This window comes from Engystomops pustulosus, chromosome 5 (genome assembly GCF_040894005.1).
Source record: "Engystomops pustulosus chromosome 5, aEngPut4.maternal, whole genome shotgun sequence".
NCBI classification, from domain to species: Eukaryota; Metazoa; Chordata; class Amphibia; order Anura; family Leptodactylidae; genus Engystomops; species Engystomops pustulosus.
Genome location: NC_092415.1, coordinates 154,734,191 through 154,746,387, shown reverse-complemented (window position 1 = coordinate 154,746,387; position 12,197 = coordinate 154,734,191). Strand labels below are relative to the sequence as shown.

Here is a 12,197-nt window from a genome sequence, read left to right as displayed (position 1 = left end):
TTTTTTTTTTTTTTTAACTCTTATCATTCGGGTAGATCTCAAATTCTAATGTTGTAGTTGTCCCAATTGTTATCACAATATTGATTAACAGTAGTGAAATCATTTGTGATTTACAGGGATGACAACTTTCACAAAACTTGTTTCTAACTGTTGTGGTTTTTATTATTTTTATAAAGCCTTGGAGTCGAGCCAGTGGACAAAGATGTCATAAGAAAACCACCAAGAAACCTGAAAGATAGTATTCTCACCAAGAACCTAATTATCAAAATCCTTATTTCATCTATCATCATAGTATGTGGCACGCTGTTTGTCTTCTGGAGGGAGGTATGTTATCTGTACATAGAGCCTTTTTGTTTTGCTGTTATTATGTTACATTATTTAGATATTTACATCTTATTTTTCTCTTCATTTGGTGAGTGAAGTCCAGATATATAGTATTGTTCCTGGTGGGCTTTTTTTTTTTATTTTATTTTTTTTTAAAAGATGTAACACACACAAACCCTTATCCATCTCAGGCCCCTTCCTAGACTTTCCTCCAGTAAACCAACCTCTCCAATTTTCCAGTACAATCTATCATATTCTTTCATTTAAATGACTATTTCTAGCAAATGTTCAGAAGCGGAAGGCTCATGGTTCTCCTATCTTCTAAGAAATAGAAGCTTATTAACCACATTTTTTCTGCTATGGAAATCTCTTTAATCGGTGTTCCAAAATAAAATCTCCACAACAGTAATAGAAGTAATATTCGTTATCTTTAATTCCGTGAAGTTAATAATTATCTTGCCATGTGTAGTTAGATTTGGCCATGGCCAAATAATATGAATAGAAAATTAAGCCTCAGAACTGCGGATAGCCAGCTCACCTGTAAACATCCAACCCACAGGTCTCAATCACTTTATCCACAGCGCTGAGTACATACTGTGATTGGCGCAGTATTGTCATCTTCACTAAACACACACTAATCGAAAATGGCATTTTGTTCCATCCTTTAATTTGCTGCTTGATCCTGATTAGAACTGGTAGACTGTTCAAGGCAATATATTTCTTAGGATCAGAATCCAGTTGAATAAGTGAGACTCCCCTTTTTCTAGAATTCTAACATCACCCCTTAGTTGGACCTATGGTTCGGATAAGGGAAGTAATAGACTTCTCTAAGTTGATAGACCAGAGAATTTTCTGAGACTAATTTAATTGAGTAACCATAATTGGAGGATCTTTCAGAACAAATAAAACATACATTAACTTGATCTTCACTCACCAAATGAAGAAAAAAGAAATTGTGACGTCCAGATATATGGTGTTATCTGTATTGGGGGGACGTTTCCATTGACTGTTATATTTACAATATTGAAAAAGATGTGCTACTTTTTACTCCATTTAGCAGAGTTTCCGAAAGCCTGCTCTGGTCATTACAAAGCAGCTGAATAGGGAGAGGGGGGATAGTGATTAACTACTTACATACCTGGAGCATATTCTGCTTGATAATCTGGCTCTGTATAGTTATATAAACAGGAGAAAAGGTGGAGGGGGCAGAACATGGGAACAGTTTTCTGTAATAAAGTATATTACAAAGTTTACCTTTATCATCTCCACTATTTACTTTTGGTTACAAGTTTAGTTACGCTTTAAGCACAGACGTATATTGATCTTTTCTTCATCTATTGATTTTTGTCTTCATCTTAAGCACGTGCAAGTATTGACCTAAGAGAACAATTATTCAGGTTGTAGGTGTAAGGAGTATGCACCTACCAGTGTAGCTTGGGGGTTAATATGTGATGTCTGTTTTTCTTTTTAGCTTCGGGATAATGTCATTACTCCACGAGACACGACAATGACCTTCACATGCTTTGTGTTTTTTGATATGTTCAATGCTTTAAGCTCCAGATCACAGGTTAGACAACTATCTTTATTATATACTAGAATTTAATGTAAAGATCACTAAATATAATCCCTGAGATTTCAATAAGGTCTGGCGACTATAAAGTGACACCGAATAAGTCAACACTATAGCCAGAAGTGTTTTTGTATAACATTGTATACATTGTATTTGCCCAGAGATGACTCCTTATTTGTCTATGGATGTAACTGGTATTGCGGTATAATCACAACTGAATTTGCATTTGACTTAAAGAACAAACGAGGCCGATTGAGAGTCAAACAAGTTGTAAAAGTATATGAAAAGTTTGGTTGCAGGTTAGCTACTGCGGGATAGGCTACAGCTATCCATAGAGATTTAAATTAGCAGGATTTGTGTAAATCCCATGTACATTATACAACTAAAAAAATTTTTATAAAGTTTTACAACTTTTTTTACAACTTGTCTGACTGCAGAGATTACACAGCGATTCTGACCCATCTTTCTTTTATACTTTGCGATGTAGGACCAACCTTTTTGTTTTTGTTTTCAAAATACTGATGATAACAAGAATAAAAAGTAATAGAACAGAAAAATTGATTTTATGTTGAGGTTGCTGACTTTATTTAAAGGAAATCTACCACCAGTATAAAGGATTGTAAACCAAGCACATTTACTTGCTGATGTGTGTCCTCTAAGTCGGGATCTGCTCTTCTTTTAGCTACTTTAAAGTTTAAAAAAAAAATTTAAAGATTATGCGTTGACCTCTATGGAGCCTGGGGCCCGGAGCCCCTCGTGCTCATTTGCATAATGTGTTTCTTTTTGTTAAAACGAGGGCTTAATAAGCTAAAAGAAGAGCATATCCTGACAGAGCGAGCACACCCTAGCATGTAAGAGTGCTTGCTTTACAATCCTTTATCCTGGTGGTAATGTCCTTTAAAAACAAACCAAAATAAATATAAAGTTTTTTTTGTTTTGTTTTTTTACTCATTTATTTTTATTTTTTTTAAATAGACAAAGTCTGTCTTTGAAATTGGTTTGTGCAGTAACAAAATGTTCTGCTATGCTGTCCTTGGATCCATCATGGGCCAGTTACTCGTCATTTATTTCCCCCCGCTGCAAAAAGTTTTTCAGACTGAAAGTCTCAGCATTCAAGGTAAGCGTTTTAAGAACCATTCCTTTTAACATTTGAGGTTTGGTTCATAGCTATACATGTCGCTGGAAGCATTTGGACTCCACAGTTGGAGTACATGACCCAACTCCTTGCACACCATATTTGCATGCGGGCGACAAATAAGTCTGTCTCGTTGTTTCCTGCTCGGTTGACATGGGGCCCATGTCTATTAAGAGACTGCCTCATTCAAGGTACAGTGAGACACGTTGCTTAACAGAATGTGGCTTATAGAATATGGGATCACACAGGCCTTAGGCTGGTGCCACACGCACCGTTTGTAACGCACCGTTTGTCTGCGTTTGAAAACGCAAACAAAGCCGCACCCACTGGGGCAGGCCGCGGCCCAATAGCATCGGCGTTTCTATGGAAACACCTGCGATCGGGAATGAGCCGCCGGTGTTTTGCATTAAATTAACGCAAAACACAGACGGCTCATTCCCCGATCGCAGTTGTTTCCATAGAAACGCTGATGCAATTGGGCCGCCCCGGTGGGTGCGGCTTTGTTTGCGTTTTCAAACGCAGACAAACGGTGCGTGTGGCACCAGCCTTAATTGTTACTAGCTGCAGTTTAGGCCAGCCTGTATTTTGTACTGCACCGTACTCTGTGTAGCTCGGAGACTAATTAGATATTGGCAGACAAGTACTTGCAAGAGGATGAAGTGCCTAATAAATGGAATAAATATATTCCATTGTACTACAAGCTTAAAGGAAACCTACCATTTTGATTTGATGCATTATGAAGCAAACATACCTTGAGAATGCTGTAGCTACACTGATAATCCCTGTCAATCCCTGAACTGAGTGGTTTTGTTGATAAAACCATTATAACATTCAGGACCTTGGGAAAGCTGTGACAGGCTGCCTGCCTACATAAACACATTACACATGGAGCTTAGTCAAGACATGGCTAATCAACCTGAGCTGGATCACTCATACATAGCAGCTGGGGGATGTGCAGCAACTGATTATTCTGCCTCCAGGCACAAGTCAGATTACATCATCCTCTCCTGCAGTCATGTCAAGGAGCCACAGAAGTTATAGAGCTTCATTTTCATAATGTTATATCTGTTTTATCAGCAAAACCACTCAGCTCAGGGATTATCAAAGATACTATCCTGCATCAGTGTAGCTACAGCATTCACAAGGTATGTTTGCTTCATAATGCATCAAATCAAATAGTAGGTTTCCTTAAAGATGAATATTGGTTTAGTAACTAGTTGGGGGGGGGGAGCCTTTTTATATCAAAAAACTCATTTGTGTTTAAAATCATCTAAAAGGCTTTCTCAACCCCAAACAATTAATGATCAAGATTTACAAAGTTTATGCTTAGCTCTCATGCATGCATCTTCACGTATTCACCAGAACAAGACACCACTTTCCATGATCAAGGTCCCAGTATGAATCAATAAGTATCCCAATTAGGTGCGAAGTTTTGTAACTGCTCCTTTCCTCACTACTTTAGTAGAAGAGAGCCTTTTCCTCATCCCTGATGTCACTGAAGGTTATAGTAGGGGGAAAATTACTGTATGGGGCAATAATTTATGCATCAGAGATGCAGCTACCAGTTTCCTTACAAATAACTAAAAAGTAATGGCAAACCTAAAAAGGTTATCCCAAGTTTAAAAGTGATCTTCTACACACAGGATAGGGGATAACATGAGTATTAATGATGTCCGATTACTGAGGCCTGGTGGGGTCCTGTTCTCACTACCTGCCACTCCACCTATTAGTGAGAAACGCAGGGGTCACATTCTTGTGATCAGTGGAGGTCCCTGTGGATAGGGATTGCTTTTGAATTCTTATAAGAGCTTCTCCCAAGTTTAGTCACTGTTTGTGTCTTACCCTTTGACTTTGTTTTTCAGACCTCCTGTTTTTGATAGGACTTACATCTTCTGTATGTGTTGTGTCTGAAATCATTAAGAAAGTGGAGCGCAGCCAAGAGGGACTAGAGAAACGCAAAGGATCGCCGTCTACTTTCTTTCTTGATGTATGATGCATATTGCATTGTTTTAAACGGTGTGTGGAGACGTTTGGCTTCAGTTCTAAGGACTTCCAAAATGGAGCAACGGTGGCAGGACTCTGTGTAGCCCTCAGGGCCGCCCCCATAGCAGGCTGCTACTGAAAAGTGTAACTTATGTTTTGGAACCGTTTAAGTATTGACAAGGTCTTCAGAGGTTTTCCAAAAGTGACTTATAACAAATTATATATATATAAAAAAAAAATCATTCTATGTTTGGTTTCTGCCTTCTCTTCACCGAAATGTAGGTTAAAGGGTTTTGTAAAACTGCTTACTTATGTAGTTGAATATTTCTTTTATATACATGATGTACATAATTATATAATTCTGCTTCATGGTGGGTTTTTATTACAAAACTATGTTTTTCTAATGTTTAGAACGCTGTTCACATGAGACGCACAGCCCGTGCCATGCTTCCCATATTTATTTTCTGTATCATGCCATTGACCTGATTTGCCATTGTGTAATGTTGCCCTCTGAGATAAGAGATGAGCACAGCTAACCACTCTACTACAAGCTTCTTTTCTTTTACACATTTGGTTTCTTTGAGTAGACATCAGCATCGATTGGCAAGAAGAAGAAAATGAATTATTGTTGCTCAGTGTCTAGAAATGTTCCAGGACTACTATAGTGATACAACTGTTGTAGGGTTCAGATTTTATTGTTATACTGTAATATTTTGTCATGATTTTATTTTCTGATGTTTGCACAGCTCAAATTGTACTATATCTTGGTTACTGTTCTTCGACGCTATTTGTTAATCATACTGTACCTCACCTGGCTGATGTCCATAAATTTTGAACTTTCTTACAAAAAAGTCTGTTTTTTGTGTTTTTTTTTTTTTTTTTCAAACATATCCTTAAGGAGGACCTGTCACCCCACCTAAAAGACCCCCACCAAATATGTCCCCCTTAATCCTCCCCCAGCCTCTTTATAGCAATGACATAAAAAAAAAAAATTAGGTTGGCAAAGTTGGTTTTAATCGATCCAACCTCTTAAAAAGTAAGAGGTTGGATCCTCGTATCCTGTCCCCTGGCCGTATTCATGAGGGGGCCGGCCGACACCCCCCCTACACGCCCCTGTCAGCGTGTACCTGTAAGTATTGCGATTGCCGGCTCGCTGCGATACAGCCGCAGAGGGGATTATTCACAGCGCCGGCCAAATGTTATATATATTTGGCCGGGGCTGTGAATAAGCACGGCGCCGCATCTCAGAGAGCCCGCAGCGATAGGTATCATCTGCAGTTAGAGTAGATGTTTGCTACTGTGACATTGTAGTTATATACCTGTATTATGTGATATAATATATCCTACAATGTATTGCACCCAGTTTCTATTTTCTACCTGCTGTTTTTTAATTTTCCTATTCTGCATTAGCCATTGTTATTACAGTGATTTTCTAGGATATTTAGTTCCTTTGTTCGTTTTCAGTGTCTGAGCAAGGTCTTGATTTAGACTGAAATGTTGCAAGGATTTGCCAAGTTGCTAGTGAGATGACAGCTTCCAATACTATAATGATTTAAAGTAGTGACTATAATATCCCTCCCCCTGACAGGTGAAACACTACTACATACTATATTACATGCTTTATTGGCCACAAAATGTCAGCACTTGAAATTCATAATACATTTTTCCCCCTCTCACCACGACAGCACCCAACCAGAGAGAGGGATCCGCCCCCAGGGACAGGAAACCCAGACTTCAAATTCTGCGGTACGCCCCATCTCCTTCAGTGGTTTCCTGTCCCTGACGGGGGATCCAGTGAGTCTCGGTGAGACTCAGGAGTCGCGGTGAGAGGGGGGAATGGGAGTCCCAGGTACCCCCAGGTGGCTGCACAGGTCCCCCGCCGAGGCTTACCGGAGGGTGGTCACTCGGCGGCGGTGAGGAGGTGAAGGCTGCGAGGTGCAGCGCAGTCTGTGGGTGCGGGCGGACTCCGGCACGCCTCCGATCCGGAGTGGAGGCGTGTGTGTGGAAGGGCGGCTGAGCGCTGGCCTCTTCCTCTGCGATGGTCTTCCCCAAAATGGCGCCGGCTCCACTTCCGGTGAGGACCGGAAGTGACGCACCGCCCAGCGTCCACATGGGAGATGACGTCAGACGCGGTAATTTTAAAAGGAGATCCCACACAGGAGTCCTGTGTGTTGTTTCTAGCACCCACAGCCAGCCACAGGAGTTGCTCCAGTCGTGGATGAAAACGGAGCTGTATCCTCACCACTGAATAAGATGAGTTCTAATGAAGGTGGTAGAGAGTCGGTGGACACCGCTACGGTAAAGTTTGAGTAGGGGGATAGTCCGCTGATTGGTGAGTGTGGCCTTACCATGCCTTTAAACTGGTTCTGATGATGTCTTATGTGATTCTTATTTTAGAGGGAAGAATCTCGTAAGGGGAAAGCCACTGTAAAGTCTAAGCATCATGCATGTAGAATCTGTGGAGATAATCTACCTGACTCTTATTTAAAACCTAACTGTGACCAGTGTGTTCAGCGCCTGTTAGCACAAGAGCAGTCGACCTTGTTTGAATCCATGCGTATGCTAATCCAGCAGGAAGTACGTAGTTCTGTGCAAGAAATAAGGAGATCCCTCAGGTCAGAGAATTCCCCAGGCACTTCCAGGCAACTTGAAGATTCTGGCCCTAGTTCGGGAGAATCATCTGAGTCAGAGGAGGAGGACAGGTCAGGCAGACCCCTGTTTCCTATAGAGGATATTGATCATCTAGTAAAATTAGTAAGATCAACTATGGAGTTAGAAGATGAAAAAGAAGAACGCTCTGTAACAGACGTTATGTTCCAGGGTCTAGGAGAAAAGAAGAGAAAGGTTTTTCCTATCCATGAGAATATTTCCTCCCTTATCCAAGCAGAATGGCGCAAGGCAGACAAGAAGGTTTTTATCCCTAGAGCTATGAAGCGGAAGTATCCCTTTCCTGAGAAGGAGACAGAGATTTGGGACAAGGCGCCAAAAGTAGATGTTGCCGTGTCTAAAGTGTCTAGAAAGAGTGCGCTTCCAGTTGAGGATTCAGGTGTGCTTAAAGATCCTATGGATAAGAAGGCAGATGGCTTCTTAAGGCGTTCCTGGGAGGCAGCAGCGGGCGCATTCAAACCCAATGTCGCGGCTACATGCGTCTCTAGGTCTCTTTTTGTTTGGCTTTCCCAGCTGGAGGAGAAGATTAAGGCTGGTGCATCCAGGTCACATCTCATCTCGGAGGTTACCACTGCACAGAAGGCCTCTGCCTTCTTAGCCGATGCCTCGGTGGACGCCTTAAGGTTATCGGCAAGATCGGTAGCCTTATCTAATTCTGCCAGAAGGGCCTTATGGCTGAAAAACTGGACAGGTGACCTCCCATCAAAAAGTCATCTATGTAGTATTCCCTGTGAAGGGGAATTCTTGTTTGGGTCTGCACTAGACAACATCTTGGAAAAGGCAGCTGACAGGAAGAGAGGTTTTCCTAGTACAAGGCCTCAAGAGAGGAAGTTTTTTCGCCCTTCAAGGCGATTTAGATCTCCTCAGAGATCCGGAGACAAGAAGGAGGGGTGGCGACCCTCTAGGAGGTCTAAGGGATTCATGTTTTCCCGGCCTCAGGATTCCAGTAAACGTCCCGGTCAGCAATGACGCCAGGGGTCCTGTGGGGGGAAGGCTCTCCCTGTTCAAGGCGGAGTGGAGCAAGATTTCAGGGAGCAAGTGGATTTTGGGGATCATACAAGATGGCCTAAAACTACCTTTTCTATCCCCTCCCCCACAGCGTTTCAAGATAACCTCAGTGGCCGGAAGAGCAGAAAGACAGGCTCTAGAGACCGAAGTAAGATCCCTATTGGAAAAGGAGGTGCTACGGCAGGTGCCACTGCAGGATCGAGGGACAGGATTTTATTCAACCCTGTTCCTTATAAAGAAACCGGACGGAACATTCCGGACCATTATAAATTTAAAACCACTAAACTACTACCTAAAAGTGGAAAAGTTCAAGATGGAATCGATAAGGTCAACCGTAAACCTGCTCTTTCAGGATTGTTTTATGGCTTCCATAGACTTAGCGGATGCTTATTACCACGTCCCTATTCATCCGGACAGTCAGAGGTTCCTGAGAGTGGCGGTGAGGATGGACGGCAAGATAGAGCACTTCCAATTCAGAGCTCTGCCCTTTGGAGTGGCGATAGCACCGAGAGTTTTCACAAAACTAATATCGGAGGTGGGAGCCTACATACGGAAATATCAGGGCACCTTTGTGCCATATCTGGACGACTTCCTGCTGATCGCAGGTTCGGCAGAAGAGTTGCAGATCTTAATAAAGGTGGTGATGAAGATCCTACATCGCCTGGGCTGGATGGTAAATCTGAAGAAGTCCTCCCTCACTCCGGCCAGATCAAAGATATTTCTCGGCATCACATTAGATTCCACTCAGCAGAGATCTTTCCTTCCTCAGGACAAGGTGCTGAAGATAGTAGCCTCGGTGGAGAGGCTGTACAGACAGCCATCCCCTACCATAAGGGACATTATGAGGACTTTGGGTCTCTTTACAGCGGCAATTCCAGCGGTGTCTTGGGCGATGTATCACGCAAGGCCCTTACAGCTCTTCATGTTGGAGAACTGGAGGGGGGACCAGTCCTCCTTGGACCAGAGGATTACACTTCCTCAACAGATCCTGGATTCCCTGAGATGGTGGCTAAGAGAGGAGAACCTCCAGGCAGGCCGGCCTTGGAGAGAGGAGAACCCTCTATCCATGATTACGGATGCAAGCTCTACGGGTTGGGGAGCCCAGGTCAGGGGCCTCTTATTCCAGGGATCATGGAACGACGAATCCAGGAAAAAGTCCTCAAATCACAGAGAACTAGAGGCCATCCTGCAGGCGATCAGACAAGCTCTACCGATGATTCGGGGGACAGACCTGAAGATTGCCTCGGACAATGTCACAGCGGTGGCGTTCGTGAATCGCCAGGGAGGTACCCGAAGCGGGTCCTTAATGAACCTCTCGCATCAGATTCTAGAACTAGCGGAAGCCAATCTAAGATCAATATCGGCGGTTCATATAAGGGGCAAGGACAATCTGCAGGCAGACTTCCTAAGCCGTCATCTCTTACGTCAAGGAGAGTGGTCCCTGAATCGGAGGGTGTTCTCCAAGATAACCAGACTTTGGGGTCAACCAGAAGTGGATTTATTCGCCACAAGAAAGAACAGACAGGTCAGGCTCTTCTGCTCCCTAGACCCGAGAGACCGATCTTTAAGTCTGGATGCCTTCTCAATCAGGTGGAACTTCAGCCTAGCATATGCATTTCCACCCCTGTCTATTCTTCCAAGGGTTCTGAAGAAGATACGGCAGGACCAGGCCAGAGTTATTCTTATAGCCCCCTTCTGGCCCAGGAGGGCATGGTTCTCAGTATTGAGAGAGCTATCGATATCAGACCCTTGGATCCTCCCAGAGAGTCACGATCTCCTCTCCCAGGGCCCACTATTCCACCCGCAGATTACGAACCTCCATCTGACGGCCTGGAATTTGAGAGGCGCATCTTGAGAGAAAAAGGCCTCTCGGACAAGGTAATTACAACCCTGCAGAAGAGTAGAAAAGTAGTTACCTCTAAAATCTATTTCAGGGTCTGGAGAGTATTCTCAGATTTTTGTTCCCCAGATAAAATAGACTTAGCTCATCCAAATATAGCTAAGATATTAGATTTCCTGCAAGCAGGATTAGATAAGGGCCTAAAACCTGCCACCCTTAAAGTTCAGATCTCTGCCCTTAGCTCCCTGTTTGAGTCCCCTTTAGCCTCTCATCCCTGGATATCTCGGTTCATAAAAGCGGCATCTCGTATGACCCCCTTTAAGAGATGTACGGTGCCCCCCTGGGACCTCACTCTGGTATTAAATTATCTGATAAGAGATCCTTTTGAGCCCCTGGAGTCTTGTTCACTAAAATGGCTGACCATAAAAGTTGTATTTTTGGTAGCAATCACTTCAGCCCGTAGGGTTGGAGAGATATCGTCTCTGTCATGTAGAGCGCCTTTTCTCAAGATCTTGGATGACAGAGTAGTTCTGATGACAGACCCAGCCTTTTTACCAAAGGTAGTCTCTAGATTCCATAGATCCCAGGAGATCAGGCTCCCATCCTTCTGCAGTAACCCTTCTACAGATAGGGAGAGGGAGTTTAATAAATTAGATGTTAAAAGGGCCATTGAGCTATATTTGGATAGGACTAAAAGATTGGAGAAAATCTGATAGTCTTTTTGTTCTTTTTGGTGGCAAGAATAGGGGGCAGAAGGCCTCAGCGGTAGTTATAGCTAGATGGATTAGGCAAGCCATTAGCTCCGCTTATTTAGCAGCCGGTCAGCCGATACCAGAAGGTCTAAAAGCCCATTCCACTAGAGCAGTTTCTTCCTCATGGGCAGAATTTAGAGAGGTGTCGGTTAATCAGATTTGTCAGGCTGCCACTTGGTCTTCTCCACACACTTTTTATAGGCACTATAGGCTAAATGTAGCAGGTGCACAGGAACTTTCCTTTGGGCGAAGGGTTCTTTCTTCGGTTGTCCCTCCCTAAAGGATTTCATCTATGTTATTCTCTCTGGTTGGGTGCTGTCGTGGTGAGAGGGGGAAACCGGTAATTACTCACCGGTAATTGTGTTTCCTTGAACCACGACAGCACCCTGGTTATTCCCTCCCTTGTAAATTCTTTTCACACTTGGGTGTTAAATGTTATGTGTATGTCACAGAGGTGTGAGATTCTCTCATTGAAAGTGATGCTGAATGATACGGTGGTCAGAATTAATCAAGAACATTAAGTCCCATACAGTCTCTGTAATCCACTGAAGGAGATGGGGCGTACCGCAGAATTTGAAGTCTGGGTTTCCTGTCCCTGGGGGCGGATCCCTCTCTCTGGTTGGGTGCTGTCGTGGTTCAAGGAAACACAATTACCGGTGAGTAATTACCGGTTTATTGTACAAAATTATTTACTATCACACAAGGCAAATTCAGCAGGGTATCATTATCATTGGGTCATTATTCTCATCAGAAACTAGATGATGACTGGAACGAGGACATTTTTGTGCAGCAGGAGGCCAGAGCCCAACATTGGTTAATTTCTGCAGCAATAAGTGGCGCCATTTATTTGCTACAAATTTCCCGTATGCCATTATGCTACACATTTCCCACGATGCAAGTCCACACTTCAGTTGTGTA

The 12,197-nt window shown here is 43.1% G+C and overlaps 1 protein-coding gene across 3 annotated transcripts in view; it reads left to right on the top strand.

Annotated features, from left to right (window-relative positions):
• The window catches only part of ATP2C1 (ATPase secretory pathway Ca2+ transporting 1), an 80,307-nt gene extending 74,451 nt beyond the window's left edge, over positions 1-5,856 (top strand). For all 3 annotated transcript variants that reach the window (XM_072153487.1, XM_072153486.1, XM_072153488.1), the window contains exons 24-27: positions 177-324; positions 1,796-1,891; positions 2,870-3,011; positions 4,892-5,856. In XM_072153487.1, the coding sequence (XP_072009588.1) occupies positions 177-324; positions 1,796-1,891; positions 2,870-3,011; positions 4,892-5,022 (517 nt within the window). In that variant the 3' untranslated portion in view covers positions 5,023-5,856. The remainder of the gene's footprint in view (positions 1-176; positions 325-1,795; positions 1,892-2,869; positions 3,012-4,891) is intronic.
• The last annotated feature ends 6,341 nt before the right edge of the window (positions 5,857-12,197 follow it).